Raw genomic sequence first — 21,239 nt, 5'->3', positions numbered from 1 at the left:
TACTTCCATTTAATTTTCAATACTTTCTTAATTTTTTGACCAAGCCCTAGACTTATCCTAATACAGCTTAGAAAGAGGTCCGTCCCTCCATGTTCCAGGTACCTAAGTCAAATGAGGATTTCCTAAAATAGAAATTTTGTTAGATATGAATTCAAAAGTCATTAAAGTGGGGAGAGCAGGAGTTAAAATGTGTTAGTACAAGAGAAATGACACAAAAATATAGCTTTATTGATGCTAACAACTGTAGGCAGTTTAGAGAACCATGGTGTGTGTACACTGAGGAGGAGAACACCATATATTCCGTCAATGGAATGCTTGGCTCATTGAGAAGAAAATGTGCAGCAGGTTTTCTGTTGAGTTTAGACCTATAGCCTGTACTAGAACCAGCTGCTTTTTCTGTGACTTTGACCTTGGGATAAGTACACCTGAATGATTCATACTATGAGGTTGACCAACAGGTTCAAAGGATACACATTTAAATTGTTTTCTTTGTTTTAAACAATTAGGCAGAGAAGAGGATAACATTGTGGGCATCTTTCACATACTGACCTTCGAGGGCCAAAGAAGAGTGTGCTCTCCTGAGGCCTTTAGAGGCAAGCATGCTGCATTCAGATCCTTCGGGTCTTTTTTCTCCTAGAAATAAATAGTTTTTAAAAATCAATAATGAGGACACAATCTGAGAGTCCATTAGATGATAAAAATGTCAGTTATTCCCACAGGCTCACGATACAAAGAGGGTTGGTTGAGATAGCAGCCACCACCCACCACACAGTAGTTAGAGGATATAAAAGTCATTGTTATTAGAAAAATCCGTGAAATGGTGCAGAGCAAGGGCTGAGATCTGGGGAGCAGGGGGTTCCAGTCTGGAGCCATTTCGTATCCATTGAGTTTGTGAGTCTTGGGGCACAGGCTTACAGAGGTGTGTCTCCCATTGGGGCTGGGTATGAATCTCGGCCCGGCTCTTGCTCCTAAGGTGACTCTCCCCTTCACAGTAGGTGACACAGCAACGACAGGCAGCAGAAGGCTTCCCTCTGTGCTTTGATATCACGCCTGGAGATGGAGAGGGCCCTTCAGCCCTCGCTGAACTGTGCAGTCCTGGAGGCGCTTTCAAATGACTTTTCCTCTTTTGAACGTGGTCCAGACTTGTGTCTGACTGGGAAGAGCAGCTCTCGTTCCAGCCAGAGCTGGCACTCAGACTTCTCAAGGGAAGAGCCAGCCTCAAGGCCTTCCAGAATTTGGAGCCAGAATGTTTGGACTTCTCTCCCTTCCAGCTCACAAAAGACACAGACTCCTTCAGCTGCAGGATGCCTGGGTGTGGATGCTCAAGGGGACGGTACTCAACTACAATGAGCTTGGTGGCAATGGAGTTTTGACACATGACCCCCAATTTAAACTCCAGCATGCTGATGCTTTTTTCTGTCACATAGTCTGGACTCAGCACCACAATCATCCTCCGGCTTCTCTGAATGAAGTCAAAAACCGCTTCCACCGTGTCTACAGCAAAATGAAAAAAATATGATAATGGCTATTGAAAAGTTACATAAATCCCAATTCATTATTGTCCTTACATCAAAGGAGAGGTCATAAACAAGCACCTTAACATATAGATTTTTAGGGTCATAAAGACTCTGATACATAAATAAGTTACTCTGAGAAGGAACCCCAGCTGTACCGTACTTACCAAAGGTTGTGAACCACCTGCTACTTTTGAGGATGGGCATCAACTGCTTGCAGAGCAGCTCATTTCAGGGCTATTTGTAAATGACTTCTTACATTAGAAGTTTTCTTTCCTTCCACTTTAATCTAGTAATCTTACTTCTGACACCTTCAATCATTCAAGTATTTGACAACATTTATGTATTGTGACTGCTCTGTATTTTCTTTTCATCTCTATACATCACTTAACATTTTAATGTTTTTCTCCTTACCGCATGGCTTCATATCTCTTTGTACACTTGTTCTCTCCTGAACGATCTTGAATTTCTATGTGTATGGACTGAAATACATTCTGATCTGGATCTGATCTGATCAGAGAAGAGTAACAAGAGCAATGGGGACATTTTCAGTGGCCAGTGTTGAGTTGCTGAGTCAGCGGTTCTATCTTACCAGTCTCTCTGTAGAAAAAAGTTGCTGCAGTCTGCTCCTATAAAGACTTGCAGCCTTGGAAACCCATTTCTATAGAGTGCAATCTAGCTATTGGATCGCTATAGTCGGAATTGACTCGAGATCAACAGCTTTGGTCTTTTGCATGATGCTTATGGGTTCCCTGAGCAGTGTACATGATTAAGGTATTTGCTGATAACTTAAAGGTTGTAGGTTCCATTCCACCCAGAGGTACCTTAGAAGAAAGGTCTGATAATTTTCTGAAACACCAGCCACGGAAATTCCTATTAGGCACTTACTCTTAAACATGTGGACTCACCATGGCTTGTTGGAAATTAAAAAAAAATTCATATTATTCTATCTCTTCTTACTTAAATTTTTAAAAATGTTTTTGTTTGTGTGTGTGTGTATAAAGTGGTTTAAAAATTTAATGAGAGGGGCATGATGACAATGTGTAAGAATCTATCAATTCGTTAAGGTCTCTGGCCAACTGTGCATTACTAATCGTGACTGAGTTGGGTTTGGACAGATCCCAATGGAAAGTCCGTTAAATAGAAGTAGTGAATACCTCACTTTGAGATCTGTTAGCACTGAATGCAGACAGTGTGATTTCCTGAAGAAAAGGAACTCCTAATGTATAAATCAGCCACTGACGATTTTGAAACAAGAACTGGAGTCAATCCATAAGGTTGAATGCTAATGTATTTGGGGCCAGAGGCAAAATTGACAGAGGGACTTTTCAGTCTTCTAGACAAGCTGAAAGTTTGCGTATATTTGATAATGAACTTGACTGGGAATGAAGAAACTGCTTCGTACCAAAATAATTCTTTTTAATTTGTGAACTTGACATAAATTTGGAGAGAACCCAGAAGACACATGGAATCAAATTTTAAGCACACTAGGCTGGTTTTTACAAGAGTTTCAAGTATTACCAATAGTTTAAATTTCAATTTTAGAAACAGAAATCTAAATGTGCACTTAGTTTGTGTGTGTGTGTGTGTTTTACTTAGAAAAAATTACTTAAAGAGAATGTAGGTGTGTGCCAATGGGGATACCACTGTTGATAATAGTATTGTCATGGATCTAAAAGTTTGTGACTTTTTTTTTAAGCCAGTACTCCACCCTTTAAGTTGTGTATTTACATTGGAAAGAGAGATGTGCTTCTCAGGTATGTAGAGCTCACTAATGGCCCTTACTCGGTACTTCAAAGGAGGCTGATTCTTTGTCATATTATTTTAATACCTTCTTTTTCCATCGATAAATCTTCATATTTGAAGATGGCAGTTACTGCTTCTTTTAAAAAAGAATTATTTGGAAATAGAACCATAAATTCGATGGTTTATTCTGGTAGGACTGAAAAATGAGGTGAAGCTCTTTGCATAGCATTTTGGTTCTGAAGTTATGTTTTCTGGTATTAAATTTGATAGTACATATACTCCTTATTTTAGAAGTGATCATCTCCCTCAGTTAATCATGAGGATAAACAAGGAATGCTTTTGTTGTTGTTGTTAGCTAGGTGGCTGGTAGGTGAAAAATCAGTATACCTGTCTTCCCTAGATGTGTAGCAAAAGCTAAAAAGGGAGGGGGCACCTAATTTAGAATCAGACAAGAATTAAAATCTTGGCTTCCCATTTAACTCTGAGTTCATTTGAGTATTATTAGCCTAATGTTTCCATCTTTACTTATGTGAAGCACAGGGGCTCCTTGGTAGATTTGTTTCCTTCATTATCAGAGAACTACGCTCACTTTTTTGCCAATCTACATCACACAGAGTCCCACCCACTTGTCCATGGATGTTTCCAGGGTGCGATAATGCTGAGAAAACTTCAGTGTAGTTTCCCGATTAAAACAGACTATCAAGAGGGGCTTAGTACACTATTTCCAGAAATTGGCCACTGAAAAACCGATGGAGCACAATGGTTTAATCCGCCGCTGATACCGGTGATGGGGCAGGACTGAACAGCATTTTGTTCTGTTTCGGGTGGTGCCACGGTGAGTCAGGGCTGACTCAATGGTAGTTCGCACAAACAATAAAATGCACATAGGGGGAGTAAGCGTGTTGGGCTGTTAAAAAAATAAAGATGCTTATATGGAAATGCAGGCAGAGCGGCACAGTGGTTATGTATTTGGGCTGCCAACCACAACGCCAGCAGTTTGAAACTACCAGTCACTTTATATGAAAAAGCAGAGGTTTTCTAAGTCTGTAGGATTACCACCTCAGAAACCCATGGGGTCAGTTCTACCCCATCCTATGGCATCGCTGTGAGTTGGAATCTACACAATGGCAGTGAGTTTTCTTGTTTTTAATATGTAAATGTATGCACTTGCAATTTGCTATCGATGTTAAAGTTTGGCAGTTTGAACCAACCCAGAGACGACATGAAAGGGCGGCCTGAAGAACTCTCCTTCCTTAACGATCACAGCAAAGAAACTCCTACGGAATCACTCTACTCTGCAACACATTGGCTTGCCATGAAATGGGGGTAGACTTCACAGAAACAATGGCAATAGCATATTGAACTATAAATAACTAGCTTTCATTAAATTAATACAATTTAATGTCTAATGGACACAAGATTAAAATAATATAAAGTCTAATGTTTATGGGCTCTGGCTCAATTCTTCATATTAACTTTAGATTATGCACAAGATATATTAAAAATCAGATTTTTTTTTTAGATCTATACAGCTTAAAATAATTTTGGGTAAAAAAATACTGAAACACTTCATCTCCTAGTCCCTTGTTAAGTTACCTTACATCCATCAGGTTGAAAAGTGAAGTCAGTTATTGAATGTGTCTCTCAGACCATATTTCAAATTTACCTCAGTATTGAAGATCTAGTGATATCAAGAAATGAATGACGAAAGACTCCTGGGAGATTTAAGAAGACCTGGGATAGTTTGGTAGATGGTTTATAGTGCGATTTTCAAACTTCTAAAAGTATGTTTTAGTTCAGTTAAATTGAGTTGAAGTCAATTTCAGACCGATCACCACTTATCCAAAGCAAAATGCACACATATAAAAACTCAATATAAATGTGTCAGATCTCTGCTTGTATAGGTCTATTAATGGGAAACCTCGTATCTCTTATTACTTAATTTCACCATTGTTCAACTGTGTATGTTTTTTCCTAGTTGATTATTATCTGTTTCTTTTTATCTTTCATCTATTGATCCTATAAGTATAAATTTTGTGACTTATTCGTAAGAGGAAAACTCTTCATTAGACAAATGTTTACTATGCTATTTTAGAGGACATTATAGGGACTCAATAAGTACTCTTGCAGTAAATAAACAAATAGGGATTTTTAAAAGCAAGATGATCTCCGTGTCATCATGATTTAATATATTATTAACTCAAAAGAAATGTTGGTGTGAAGTCTGAGATCTAATGTAATTGTTATCTAAAAGATCATTAACTGAAAGTAAGCATTAATTCCTTGATGCTATCATAAAGCATCACTGCCTTGCATTAAAACCTATAAAAGGTAAATGATATTCATAAGTTGGTCAAATAGAGCAGAAAGGAATAGACTTTTATCACAGTTTAAAACTATTTTCTTTCTCTTTTGACTTTATATAAATATATAAAATGACGACAGCCTTCACACACACACACACACACACACACACACACACACACACACACACACACATAGTCTATATGTATTAGTTTGATCCTTTCACTTGCTTTTGATCACATATGAGGGGCCGTTAAAAAGTTTGTGGAAAAATTCTATGATATTTCAATTCTATTTTCTAAAATTCTTTGAAGCCCCTCCATAAAAGGAAAATGTGTTGAGATCAATAAGGTCCTAGTTTTTCTGAGATGAATCTCAGAAAGAGAAACTTAACTAATGTGGTTTATCAATTTTATTATTTTAAAAGCTCTCAGTGATTTTTGTAGCCGCTCTTCTTATGACTATAGATGATAGGAAAGACATAAAACACATGCACAAAATAAAATTCACAGCTGAAAATAAATGGTTTATTTAAAAAATAAGTAAATTTACAAATAAAATGAAATATGGAATATACAAAAGTACATGAATAAAATAAAAAAGATATCTTAAAATATGAAAACAAAATGACATTTTACAAGTGGAGTGATACGTTTGCTTTCCAATACAACGAGAACCCTACAAAATCATGTGTGTTGTAATACAGAGGTAAATTAAATAAACTTTATATGAATGCATATTAGACGTACTATATCTCTCTCGTTGCTCTTTGTTAACTTGGGTGCCGAACAACTTTTGATTATATGTGTGAAAGATTTTTTTTATAACAGTGGATACAGGATTTCTCCTCATTCATTTAATTACCGGTATGTTTCCTTCTCCTCTCAAAGTATTCTTGTACTAGGCATCTTCTGGGATATAAAACAAACCCAAACTCCTGAAACTAATGTTCTCAGGTTAAGTTGTATCACTTAGAATTGAGAGACGCTTTACATTTTGTCCTTTGGAAAAGTCCAGTACTAAAGGTAGCTATATAAACAGGAAAAAATAAATATATATCAAGGAGTTTCTAGGGTCACCCAACAACATTTTGAAAATATGGGATCAAAAAATGCCGAAACGCTGGCCAAGTAAAGCCTCTTGGAGTTGAGAGTGCTTAGAGCATCTACATGGATTGGCATGCGGTTTACCTGGAGACTGCTCTCTGGCTTGTGAAGGAGCAGTAAACAGGGAGTAATGGTGACTTGTAATAACAAAAAGCTGTCTCCAGATTAAAACAATCAAACCTGAAAGTGACACCATATCTTAGTTTTTTTAGTCAGATTCAATGTAAAATAATCAATAACTCCTACATAGAGAAATAATTTACTCTGGGTGTACTTCAGTGCTAAGGAAGGACGTATCGATGTGGGAAAAGTTTCCGAATCACTTAACAGCATTCATACTATTAGGATATGGGCCTCCGTAAATCATAAACCATACCTGGGCCCATGTGTAGGTGTTTTATTCTCCTTTCTTCTATTACTCACCAGACCAAACGGAGATTTACATCTCCAGCTCTTGAGCACTAAGATTGGCACAAGCTACATTGTACGCCTGTCTTCTGCGACCATAGTAAGTGATTAGTTAATGCCAATGACTCTGTGTGTAACGGATGCCATGACACTCCTTCTAACTGAAGCAGGAGGCCAGCACTAAAGACTACCACCACTCTGTGAGCTGAGAATTCACAAAAAATATTAGTGTACAGAAAATACTGTGGCAAAAGCATTATAGTAGAAGCATCATTAAAACTCGACAAGCATCCCAGTGGATTATGGCATCATGCCATGAACCATTTAAAGTTCCATGCATGTATATGACAGGGTGGCAAAAAATTTGTGGAAAAATTCCATTATCTTTTAATTCCATTTTTCCACAAACTTCTTGAAGTCTCTCTCTCTCTTTCTCTGTATCTATCTATCTATATGCAAGCACATATACACACAATCACATGTAATATATATACACACATACACAGACAGACAAATATACATACTTCAGGGAATATGCAGATATATATATATATATCTACGCGTAATATAGATATTCACCACTCGGTAAACTCTGGACTTTGCTTCTGCTGTTTTTAGTCTTTTGGACTGTTTAAAACAAACAAATGTTCTTTGACAGTGAAATGATTTGGAGTGAATTTATTAACTGTACCAGTGGAAAAATATAGTGAATATTGAGTCCCAATAATACCAGCAGAATCATATTGCTAAAAAGGCCTTTCAATTCAAGCAACCGGGCTAAATCCCCACGTTTTACAAAGTAAGGACAAAAATAAATGAGGCAAAATAACGTTCCTAGCATTGAACATTAGCTAGGCTGGGAGGAAAAGACAAACTGCCATGTGCCTGGTCTGACAGATTCCTCACAAGCCGGAAAATACTCTGAAAGCATCTTGCAGCTATCTTACCCTCTACTAGCTCCATTAGAAGACGTTTCCTTTCCGACAGAAGCAAGTCATCGTGAATTATAAAAGGTACAAGAGGTAGGGAGATGGCAATGATAAATATGGTCTCAACTCCACATGATCATTGTACAGAAAAAATAAAATTTATGATTAAAAAAATGACATTAATTAAGTGCCTGAAACATAGGGAAGGTTGGTATAGTACAAAAAATGTAGGTAAGCCTTTGAATATCAATGTCAAGGAGCATTTTCAGATAGTATGCTGTTGTAGCATCCTCAGTGGGTACCAGTCTGGCTGTCGTAGCACACTAACTACAGCAGAATGAACAAAATATCCCATTATCTGGAACTAAATAAATCTAGACCCTGATGATATTTTTTAATGGATGCCTAAAAAGAAAAGAAAAACTACACTTGGAAATTCATAATGACCCTGCTCACAGGTGATTTATTTTTAAGGGTCATGAAATCTACTGGAAAAGTCTGCCCCATAATGTTAAGATGAAATTGAAGGGACAGAGACACATGGGAAAAGGGACGAAGGAGTCAAAAGAATAGATTCACATCAGCAAAGTCCTTGCCTGAAAAGAACATAGTGACATTACACACTAGCGATAAGACAACTCTACAATTTCGTGATGCCGGAGGAAGCAGACCAGCCAATTATGTGGTCACCCTGAATTCATCCCCATAGGGAACCTTGGACAGACCATTTTGCTGCCAAGAAACCGTAAACCTGTATGAAAAGAAAGGGGAATGCTTTCTTCCTGGAGTAGTCTTGGCTCCCTCTACCCATTTTTATTGTCGATCTCATACGTTTTTTAAGGATGAATAGGAGAGGCCTTGCTCATCACTCCTAGACCACCTGTGACTTCTCTTCACTGGCATGGCCACCTGCAGTTGCTTCCAGAACCTGCCCCGAGGATACTTGGATTTCTCCCCTTTCCATTTAATGACCGTGAGCACCGTCTTAGCTCTCTTCAGCTCCTTCACCTTCATCTCCTTCACGGCTTTGTACTGCACTAAAATGACGTTGATGCTGCCCTGAGAGGCCATGTTCTCTAGGCCAGCCTTGAGCTCCAGCAGGGCTTGGGTTCCCTGGAGCACGTAGCTGGGGCTTAGGACAACCAGCAGTCGTCTGCTTTTCTTAATGAAGCTCAAGGTCTCATCCGTGACAACTGGGAAAGAAAACACCATGGGGGTTAGTGCTGGTCAAGAAACCCGCAGAAGCACAGGGCGTAAGGAGAAAGAGGAAGTACCTAAGAGTAACAGGATAGGAAATGAAACTTTTTACTGACAATATTGAACAGCTTTGAACAATTTAACCCTTAAACCCAACCGCCACTCTGTTCATTAAATGCCACACTCCTCAGGGAGAATGGAAATTTCACACACACACACACACACACACACACACACACACACACACACACACACATACCAATCCAAAATGGATTCCAGAGAGGCCTGGAGCCCCAAAATGGTGCATTTCTGTGATGCACATCTTTAAAATCCTAGAGACTAGGAAGAGAGGAATTATGCGGAAATCAGTATCTTCCAATAGTGTGGGCTCTGGTGTTCCAAACAAATAAGCTTCAGCGCCCTTTCTCCCAATGGTGTCATTGTACCAACTTTCTCTTCAATGATATCCAGGTACTAACTGATCAGTATCACTGGATAGTCAAAACAGATATACATCGTAGAATTAAAATATTATTTTTTGATCATTCCAAACAAGATTTTGAACCTTGATTTTTTTTGATGGTCCTTCCCATTATCTGAAAACTGATATTGAGTCTTTGGAAAAGCAACTTATATAAGAATCTAGTCCATTGAATAGCATTTTGACTGTAAACATATTTTCAGCTCAGCTTCTTATTCTGCTCTCCTTGTTGTTGTCTAAATGAGTCCCTGAATCCTCTCCTTAAACTCCTATTACTACTAGAGAGCCATGTGCGTCACTAGCTGCTTGCCGATGTGCTTGCTTTCATTAACAGGCAAATGTTTTTCTTCTTGGGTCAAAAAGAAGAAGATGGAATGAGAAAAAGCAGGAAAGAAAATGGAAATGTGATGGAATTTTATTCTACTGTCAAGGGCTCTGAATATTTCCTGTCACCAAATTCTTGGGACTAATCTATCTCCTGGATTAAACTTTTTCCTGGAGTTCACATAGGAGCAAACATCAGGGAATGTCCTTGTACTGTGGAAATCTATCTCAGGGCTCAAGAAACTTCCCTCAGCAGTTATTCTGCTCCTTAATTTCTTTACTGAGACAAAGGCAGTGGGGGAAAACCTTGCAATTAAAATCTAGCAGGTAAAGTCAGGAAGAGAAGCCAGGGATTTGTCATTGTTCAGGCAGCACTGCTGGAGGTTGACCTTGGGTAAGCAAAGGAAGAGACCCAGAGACAAAGAGGGTTATGTCAGACAGGCAAGGAGAAGGAAAAATGATGCAAAAGCCAGCCATCAGAAGCAAGTTGCAAGAATAATGCTGTAGAACTTGAATTCATCAAAGAACTATCAATCCCTACTGGAGAGGCTTACACTGTTACCAACTTTTGCACACTGTAGATCAATGCTGTGTAACAGCTCTGTGAATGTATGTATTAATAACTGGTTTGAGAGAATTAAGTCTTAAAGTGGGTGGTATTTTTCCTTTGTGTAACTAATCCATCATTTCCTCGTAAAGTGATACTGAAAGATAAAGGCATCAGAGAACACAGGCTTGATGGGCAGTAGATGACTGGAAAGAGAGAAGACTTGATCCTTTTAATTAAATCTGAGAATAGAAATTTTAATCTATTGAAATTATGGTGCCCTGGTGGCCAGGTCAGGTAAGCATTGAACTGCTAACCACAAAGTCATTGGTTCAAACCCACCAGCCATTCTGTAGGAGAGAGATGAAACAAACTGCTCCCCAAAAGATGTATAGCCTTCATGACCCTGTGGCCACCATGAATTGTGGTCCACGGCAATGATCATATACTATACATACATGTTAGTAAGCATGATTTCAGATGAAGAAAATTCATTTACCACCAGATCCGAGAGATTATCTGCATTTTAAAAGTGTTTACTAAAATAGATTCAAATGGACCATTATTTTATACATTACTGGTAGATCTGAAAATGAGACATTAAATTTTTTTTAATTCAGAAACTCCTTTTTCTTCGCTATTTTAAAAGGTTTTAGTACGTATTTCCAATATCTAAACAGAGAAAGAAAGAAATGAATGCAACTAAAAGGGAAATTCGGTAGCATTAATTTGTTAGAAAATAAGGGGAACAAAATAAAATGAGAGAATGCCAAAGGCAAAAATTCTCATTATTATTGATGAGTACTTGGTAAGAATGTTTTGTTGTAACAAGGTCAAATTTTATAATGATGAATATTATTAATGCCCACCATGGAACCTGGGAAAAATTCAACAAAAAGCAGTGCAGATTATCTGAAAGCTTCAAGGAAGATTTAAATGTGTGCCATTTAGTGAAATAGTAATCCACTGTGAAGGAGCCCTGGTAGCCCAAGTGGTTAGAATCTGGACTGCTAGCCAAAAGCCCAGTGGTTCAAACCCACCAACCACATCATGAAAGAAAAGATGTGGCAGTCTGCTTCCTTTAAGATGCATAGCCTCGTAAACCCTATGGGATTCTATTATGTCCTCTAAGGATTCTAAGAGTTAGAAGCAACTTGATATCGATGAGTTTGAGAATCTTCTACCATCCACTCTTTTCTTACATCAATTCTTAAAACTTATAAAGGAAAATACTTTCATGCTAAACTGAGCTAGTGTAATCCACCTATTGTAAAGTAGTTTAACCATAAGAGCCAGTTCTATTGCATAAAAGAATGGGATTCTTAAGTGCTCAGAGGTGCCAGTGTAGAGCTGAGTCACGATTCATACATGACCCAAAGCCCATGAAACTTTCACTTTTCAGGATGGCAAGGCTTGCATTGGTCTAAAACACCTACTTCCCCCAGGAAGACTGTCTCTGTCGAAAATGCACAGCTTGTATCCAAACTCATTCTCCAAAACGCCACGGAGAGTCAGCAGTACGAATTCTTCTTCTTCAGTATTCCTGGCATACGATACGTAAATATCATACTCCTTCCCATCTAGCAAAAGAACAAGAGAAGTTACATTGTTTTTTGAAATCAAACTTTGTGTAATCGACTTAACAAATAGGAATGAGCTGACTGATTCAGGACTGATTTCTGCGCTTGACCGTTCTTCAGGTAACGTGGCTATTTTAATTTCGCCTCCCGTGTCTTCAACTTTCATTTCACTGAGTTCAATTTCCAGAGGAGAGAGAGTAAAGTTTGGCTCATTCAAATGTAAGTTTAATGTCATCACGTCACAAATAAGGTGGTAATTGTTTTTTGGTGGAAATGAGTATCATTCAAAACATTTTTGAAGTATAACTCACCTATATATTATAATTATAAACTGAGTGAACATTTTGGAAAATAAATTATTTATGCCTAAAAGAGGCACAATTAAAATACACTTCCATTCACTAACTTGATCATTCCTTTAGTTGCCGAATTTTAAAATTCCCTCTCATTAACAACTCCAAAACCTGTGGTTTTTCCAAAAACCTACTGAATTAGAATTTAAATGAGATGGACCTAAGAATACCTATTTTCAAATGTCACATTCTTATTACCAGGCAAATTTGCACATAGCAACGCTTTGTAAACTTTTAATGTGTGCATGAAATCCCTTGGGAATACTGTTGGAATGTAGATTCCCCATGAGGAATCAGGACAGAGAATTTCCTTCTAATTAGCTCCCATGTGATACTAATATTGCTGGTTCATGGATTACCTTTTGAATGCTAAGAATCTGGATCTTCACTGTTCAATAGAACAGACACATTGGTTGATTAAGCCCCTTGCTATGTGGGTTGCTCAAATTGGGATATGAGGTCAATACAAATTGCATAAAGAATTTTAGTACCCACAAATCCCCCTGATATAGCTCATTTCCCTTTCGGTGCTAATCATCTTGAGAAATAGGTTCTCAAAGTCAATATACTATGTTAAATAAGACATGATTTTATACTTCCATTAATCTGCAGGTTTTAACTTTTCCACATAGCTGAGAAAGTATTTTAAATTGTGTACGACTTGCATTATATTTTTTACCTGGGCATAATTTGTTAAGTGCTGACATAGACTAGATCACATGTTGAGCCAGCCACGCAGTACGCCTAATACACATTGCAAAGGTCCCCAAAAATAATCGTAAAAGATAGTCCGATAGAAACATGCCTTCGAAGATAACAGTAAACCAAGTCTCCATCAAATGTCCATTACTCACCTAAAATGGTTTCATCTGTTCCAAAATGAGCTCTGTAAAACAGGACCATCTCCAGCCAGTAAACGTGGTAAACAACAATGAGAATCACGACCAGCAGGACGGTCACTCCAAACCCACAGGCCAGTTCCACTGTGTACCTGGGAGGCACCACTGGAAGACAGCAAGGAACAGAGCTGATTTCTATTTGGCGACCAGGGAAAACCAACATCCTGTATCTACTTGGATAAGTCAAGCATTGGATTTTTATGTGTAAACGAGCAGAGATGAAATGATACGGCATCAGCACATTGGTTACTTTTTTAATTACTAAAATGGGTCTTATTTTTCATGAAGAAATCTGGCATATGACTTTTTGACTATTAGGTAAGTGTGAATAGCCTTTGATGAAGAACAATTTAAACAGAATCTTAGCAATTAGAAAAAGGACATCGGATTCAAGACAAAATTTACCCTGTTTCTCCCAAAGTAAGATGTCACCCCAAAATAAGATCTACTTACAGTTTTGCCTTTGCTGAAATATAAGGCATCCCCCGAAAATAAGACCTACCCGAAAATAAGCCCCCTCCCCAGTTATTTTAACTCTGGACTCGGGACCATAGCAGCAGGCGCCGCAGCGCAGCTCACTGTTGGCTGCAGTACAGCCGGGGCAGACACAAAGTGCAAGGTCTCTTAATAGAACAATAAATAATAAATGAGTACTGTATTTTACTTCATGGAAAAATAACACATCCCCTGAAAACAACACCTAGCGCATCTTTGGAAGCAAAAAATAATATAAGACACTGTCTTATTTTCAGGGAAACAGGGTAGTAACTAAATCTCCTAAACACCATTTTGAAAAGCGTCCTCCAGCGCTTGGTGGTCTTTTGTGAGAATCATCACTACTATTGGGAGTAGGTCAGGGAAACGGCAGAATTTCAATTTTCAAAACAGATGAATTGGGCACCAATCTTAATGAGTTTCTATTCATCTTAGCTTTATTTTCTAGTCTAGTTCCACATGGAAGGCGTTAAATCCCTTTCCTGTAATATTTAGCAATAGACCTCAAAGTCTTTTGGCTAAGCACAAACAAGGGCATTCACTAATGTGGAGGATGAGTAACTCTGACTTCCCTCTCGCAACACTATCCTAGGATCCACATTCCAAAGACTAACTTTAATATTTGGGGTGTGACAGATTTCTACCTTACCTCAATCCTTTTCATGTTATAAAAACCTTCATTCTCTTTTACATGATAAAAATTAGAGTGAGTTGATTTCTAATTACCAAAGGACTAAATAGTAATGTATTGTTCCTATACTTATTAATTGTTATTACTAATTAATAATTGTGTTGCAAACAAACCACCAAATCATTTTCCTGGTTTCATTTCCTTTTTCTCTTGGAAAAAAAACCACCCGAAAGAGCTGGCTTCGTTCCTTTGCTCACGTTGCCACTTGGGGCAGAAGAGCTCTTTCCTTCCCTTTGGAGAAGCTAGTTTTCAAGGGTCAACCCAACTACCTCGCAATAAAAAAAATCATCATTTATCTTACGTTGACCTGGAATAAAAATCCTTGATTATAAACTCATGGGTAGCTCCACTCCTACCCTTGCCCACTCTCCCACTATGGCATTTCTATTATATTGCCGTTGACCGAGAAGTCAGATTCTCCAATCACCAAAGTGCGAGTCTATACTGACAGTCTTCGTCCTTGTTCACAGGGAACTCCCTCGTGCATCCTTGGACATGGGCAATATCTGGTGGACGTAACAACAACGTCCTGTGGCTATTTAGGTGGCTTGTGATAATGACACATTATAGTATGCGTGAGAAACACACTATTTACTGGATGGGAAGGAGGGGCACTTCATTTATTTGCTGACTTGATCACTTCTTACAGAACATCTGATATGGAAGATTTGTGGAGGATTAAGGACAAAACAGAAAGCGTACCTGGGCTCCTGAGGTTAACACTCTATTTCAAATAAGTAGATAAGTGAGTAGACAAAATTCCGTATATACTCATGTATTCAGCTTATACACGGGTCAGTGATACCCCAGCGAGGTGTAACATCTCACTGCTCCCCGCCCCTGCCCCCAGGTAATTGGATGAGTGCCTGTTATCTCCTGGGTGATTGCCTTTTCTCCTCTGCTCATTCAAAGTCCCGCCCACACTGCCAGGGCTTTGAATGTTTGTTTACTCACATCGGGTCAAGCCTGACTAACAAAAGGAGGAAATCTCATGATGCCTACATAGAGTTAATATCAAAGTGGGTTCCAGATGCCTGGGAAGACATTCCTGAAGACATGGTGCGACGTGCCTTCCAGAAATGCATTATTAGTAATGCTACAGATGGCAGTGAAGACTGCGCTTTGTATGAAAATGACAGCAGCGATGGTGATGACATCTCAGTGAGGACAGCGTCTATGATGACCTCACACCAGCTGAAGCTCTGCATTGGGATATAGATGATGATGAGGAATCCAGTTTAGAAGGATGTTAACTCTTTACAATTTAGCCTGGTTGCTGATTTAGCTCAGGGAATAGTACTCTTCAGGTATCATTGTTGATACCTTATTGTTTTTGTTGAACCTATTTTCCACTTACTGTGCTGGTTTACTAATGTTAAATGACTTGTCCTTTATTTATGTTTTTTTATTTAAAATAGATATTTAAATACATTACCCCACTGATGTCTCCATTTTTAATAATTTTATTTTCATTTGTTTTGATTATTAAAACTCACCAATAGCTTCTGCATGTTCCACCCTAGGCTTATATGTGAGTTAATCAGTTTTTCTAGTTTCCCAGGTAATAATTAGGTACCTTGGCTTCTACTCGGCTCAGCTTATATTCGAGTATATACGGTAAGTCAGATACTTTTACATAGTGATCAGTGCTGTTAAAAGAATGTAGCACAAAAGAGGAGACCAGGGGCAGGAAGATACATTAGGTAGGGTTGGGTGGCCACATTTCTTTGCGTACTTGGCGACTTATAGGCGTTAAATTTGTGATGAGACAGGAATGAAATAATTTTATCTAAAACTGGGTCTATTACTGAAATCTGACTACAAATTCCAGGGATTTTTAAAACAACACTACCATAACGTTCAATTAGTGATCACAGGTGGTCAAGTACATTTCAATTCACAGTGCCCCACTCAGAGAGAGAGAAAAAAATGTCTTTTAAAAGCAATATTCCTTCTAATGGGAAATAGATATGCACTCTGGAGCTAAGCCTAAAGTTAGAATTGAAAGGCAACCAGTCCAGTTTTAAGTTTATTATCCTAAAATCAGTTTATGAACCCTACTACAGGGGTAACCAAGGTTCAGCAATGCAGAATTATTATTCGGTACTTGGTACTTTGTCCATAAAAAAAGACCGAAGCTAAGGCAGTGCCATTGTTGAGAATTGATTAACATCACGTTGGGTATCTGGCATGAAAATCACTGTGTCCTTGGTATTTCTGAGCACGTTGTGTTAACAGTACACTTGGGTGATTCTCACGGTCATGTTCATTGTTTGCTCAGTTTTTTTGGTCCCCTCTGTGTGCACATTTTGTATCAGGAAAAGAAAAAAAATCACTATCAGTGGCTGAACTTCCCTGAAATGGATTTTTCTAATGATGATAGAGAGATATTTTTCTTCCTAACATCTTATTACCTTTCGGCTAAGAGTTAATAAAGCGAATTTGCTTCCCATTGAACAATTTATACACATTTTGTTTGCAAGACATCAGTTGCAATCCCTCAATATGACAGCCCCTTCCCATGCCCCCCCTATATTCTGCATTGCTACCAGTCTTCCCTTTCAGCCCCTTGCAATTTCTGAATTGTTTGAACCAAATGCTGTCGTTTTGGGCTTGGTGGTCTATTTTCCTGAGGGGCACATTCTTCACATGTATACAAGTATAGTTTACTTTCTGGATCTGTTAATTGTTTGGTTGAAAAGTGAGTCCCAGGGGAGGTCAAATTCTAGTTTTGAAGAACGTTTAAGGGCGGTAGTCTTGTATGTTCCACCTGTCTCTACCAGACAAGTAATTGACTTTATTATGATTTTGCATCGTGCTCTACATTTTTCTCTCACTCTTTTGAGAACCTCGTATTGTGACCCTGCTCAGTGTGATTGATAGAGCTAGCCAGGGATCAACTAATTCTTTTGGCCTCAGACCAGTGGATCGTGGTTTTCATGATCATGGTTTGGATTAATTGTTACCCTGAGTTTTTAATTTTCTTCACTCTTCGTTCCAGAAAGAGGGAGACCAATAGTTGCAGTTTAGATGGCTGTTGCAAGATTTTGAGTTGCTATTCAGCAAAGTAAGCTGTAGAATGCTGTCTCTGTACATTATGTTATACCCGTTAACTTACATCCCACAAAATTAAGATCCCAAAGCTGCCTAGTGCCTCAGTGGCTAAGCGTTTTGGTTATGGCTAATAAGGCTGCCCGGCTTCATATTCTTTACTATATACATGCGTGTTCTACTGTATGTAGGGATATATTTGTTGCAAACCAATATTTCAAAACATTATGGGAAAATGGAATGAAAAGATAAAATTTTTTGAAGTCCTCTCATACATGTGTAAATATCCTCTGCCAAACCTATGTATACATGTAAGTATACTCCCATACAACATCCCACACCTATTCAACTTGAATATCTAGTCATATATTTGCTCAATTATTAGTCTTAATGTCAAAATTCTATATTAAATAGTATTTATAATTGTATTTTACTCTTGCATGCTTCCTAAAGTCTCCTTTGCCTTGGTCATGTTGTGCTGACCTCTTCCTTAGTGTCTAATTCCTTTCTTTCCACCCAATTTAATCCATGTGTACTCTTTAGTTAGTGATTTTCCCTTCTATACCCTCTCAAACTTTGTAATCATCAAAGGGCATTTGTGTGTATAATTTTTTCTTGACTTTTTATAAAATTTCTCATATCTGTTCTTTTGTGCCTTAATTTACTTCACTCAGTATAATGTCTTACAGGTACATCCATGATACGCAAACTTTAAAAAAATCATCATGATTACCTCTAAACTGTATTTCATTGTATGAATGTACCAAAGTCGGTTTACGCATAGTCGATGTTGGTTTTTTTAGTGTTTCCCTCTTTTTGTTCTTGTGAATAATGGAGCCATGAACATGTCTGTGTTAAGACTACTATTTCTCTAGACTCTGTAACTAGCAGTGGGGTTGTTGGATAATGTGGAATCTGTATTTCTACTTTTTCAGAAAGCACCATTCTCTTTTCTATAGGAACTAGACCATTTTACAATCCTACTTCTAGTGTATGAGCATTCCAATCTTACAGAGAGAGATCTTCTTTCATGACCAGTAGATTAAATTACCCTTATATATTTCGCTCAATCATATTCATTTTATGACTGCCAGCTTTATTTTTAATGGAGATGGTTAATCTTGTTTGTCACCCAGTTACATGTGTCATATTTACAGACTGTTTTTTGTGCAACCATTGTGAAATGTCTAATGTTACTTAACTAATTGAACCCTTAAGAAAAATAATCCACATACTCACCTTCCTGACATGATCACCGAAGACAAAGTGGGTGCATAAGCAAATGTGGTGAATAAACACATGGTGCCTCGCTATCAAAAGATATATCACTTGGAGTCTTAAAGGCTTGAAGATAAACAAGTGGCCACCTAGCTGAGAAGCAACAAAGCCCGCATGGAAGAAGCACACCAGCCGGTGAGATCACGAGGTATCGAAAGGATCACGTATCAGACATCAAAGAACAAAAAATCATATCATTGTGAATGAGGGGAAGTGCAGACCCAAAGCCCATCTGTAGGCAACTGGACACCCCCTTACAAGGGTCACAAGGAAGAGACGAGCCCGTCAGGGTGCAGTATAGCACCAATAAAACATGAAACTTTCCTCTAGTTCTTTAATGCTTCCTCCCATCCCGACTATCAGGACCACATTCTACCTTACAAATCCGGCTAGATCAGAGCACCTATACTGCTACAGATAAGAGCTCACAACACAGGGAACCCAGGACAGATAAACCCCTCAGGATCAATAATGAGAATAGAGATACCAGGAGAATAAAGTTGGGGGGGGGGTTTGAAAGGAGAAGCCAATCACAATGATCTACAGATAACCCCATACCTGGGGGACAGACAACAGAAACATGGGTGAAGGGAGACATTGGTCAGTGTAAGACATAAAATAATAATAATAATTTATAAATTATCAAGGGTTCGTGAGGGAGGAACAGTGGGGGAGGGAGTGGAAAATGAGAAGATGATACCAAGGGCTCAAGTAGAAGGAAAATGGTTTGCAAATGATGATGGCAACAAATGTACAAATGTGCATGACACAACGGATGGATGGATGGATGGATGGATGGATGGATGGATGGATGGATGGATGGTAATAAGAGCTGTACGAGCCCCAATAAAATGATTTAAAAAACAGAAAAGAAAAAGAATGCACGAGGTTGACTTTCTAAATGAACAGTCACATGCAGGGGGTCCTCTCAAGGCTTTCTTGAGAAATGCGGGTTTGCAGGGAAGACGAGGCTCTTAATCTGCATTTTCCTTCTACCCATGCTCATAGCTCTTGCATTTTGGCTTAAAGATTTTGCTCTTAATCCCAGATCAAAAGGTCCTGGCATCCTCCAATAGGGAAGGAGAGATATAATTCAACAGAATTGCATTACTAAACTGCCTCTCTCCTTGATATCATGAATAATCTAACTCAGGATTTATCGGGGTTCAGCCCTTTGCTTTGTGATTAATCTCAGAATTAGAATTTCCTCTAGCTCTTTTTCAATTCCTAAAGTAATTATTGCCTTTAAGATTAAAATTTTCAGGTAACTCTTAATTTTAAGTGGGCCATTATCCCAGTTTCAGCCTGTTTCTCTGTTTCAAGTTCTTGTTTTATAGTCTTGATTCTCCTTAGAGAGGTAAAGTTATTTCTTTCAGCATAATTATTACAGATGGGAGCAGGTGCTACCCATTTTGTTATAAATCATATGCTCAATGCGTGAACCTGCAAGTTATTCCATGTCAAGGAACCCATGGCTATAGGAAACAACCAAAAAGTAGGATCTAATAAAGGTATCAGTAAAACAAATGAAATTAAAATGAATAAACAATTAAGAAAAATCAATGCAAATGAATTTGTACTTTGAATTCATAAAAATAATAACCCCCAAGTTTGAATAACCAAAACAGGATACAGAATTATCACCATTAGAAATGAAAGTGGCAGCATCACCACAAGTTCTGAAGATAATAAAATAATATGTCAATTATATTTTAAAACTGTCTGCCAGTCATGTGACAAATTAGAAATGGAAAATTATCCTTAAAAGACAAATTCACAAAAGAGACACAAGAAGAATCAGATAATCTGAGTAAAAACTAAAGACACAGAGCTCACATATTAAAAGATTACCCAAGTAGTTACAAGAGCAAGTTCTTTGTAATAACTGAGAAATAATCCCTGTTTTACATATACACTTTCAAGTCATCTAAGTAAGGATCCTTTTCCAAATTATATCATGAGGCCAGCAAAGCCCTGATAGCAGGCATGGCATTACAAAAAAAGACAATATCTCCCATGAATGGGAATGTAAAATTCCATAACAAAACATTTGAACATCAGTAGATCATGAATATTCAGCGTTATTCCAGGAATGCAGGATTGGATTGGCATTTCCAAATCCATCACATTAATAAAATAAAAGAGAAAAACATCCTATGATTTTCTCAATTGAAGAATTGGACAAAATGAAACACAAACTAATCCTTTTTTAAAAATCTCCCAGAAAACTTACAATTGATTAATATCTCACTGAGACAAAAATAATCTTCACAGTATCTATAGTTTACATCATTCTTTATACGAAAAGACCAAACTGTTGTCCTCTCAGACTTGGA

General features: G+C 38.0%; 1 protein-coding gene across 1 annotated transcript in view; it reads right to left on the bottom strand.

Annotated features, from left to right (window-relative positions):
• Positions 1–6,069: 6,069 nt before the first annotated feature.
• IL1RAP (interleukin 1 receptor accessory protein) overlaps positions 6,070–21,239 on the bottom strand; it is a 147,576-nt gene continuing 132,406 nt past the window's right edge. Inside the window, exons 9-11 of the mRNA XM_075556212.1 lie at positions 13,344–13,493; positions 11,993–12,136; positions 6,070–9,200 (exon numbers count right to left, since the gene is read on the bottom strand). Of these exons, the coding sequence (XP_075412327.1) occupies positions 8,833–9,200; positions 11,993–12,136; positions 13,344–13,493 (662 nt within the window). The 3' untranslated portion in view covers positions 6,070–8,832. The remainder of the gene's footprint in view (positions 9,201–11,992; positions 12,137–13,343; positions 13,494–21,239) is intronic.

This window comes from Tenrec ecaudatus, chromosome 8, assembly GCF_050624435.1.
Source record: "Tenrec ecaudatus isolate mTenEca1 chromosome 8, mTenEca1.hap1, whole genome shotgun sequence".
Lineage (NCBI taxonomy): Eukaryota > Metazoa > Chordata > Mammalia > Afrosoricida > Tenrecidae > Tenrec > Tenrec ecaudatus.
Note: the sequence above shows the minus strand (reverse complement) of the source record. Positions and strands in the feature narration are given on the sequence as shown.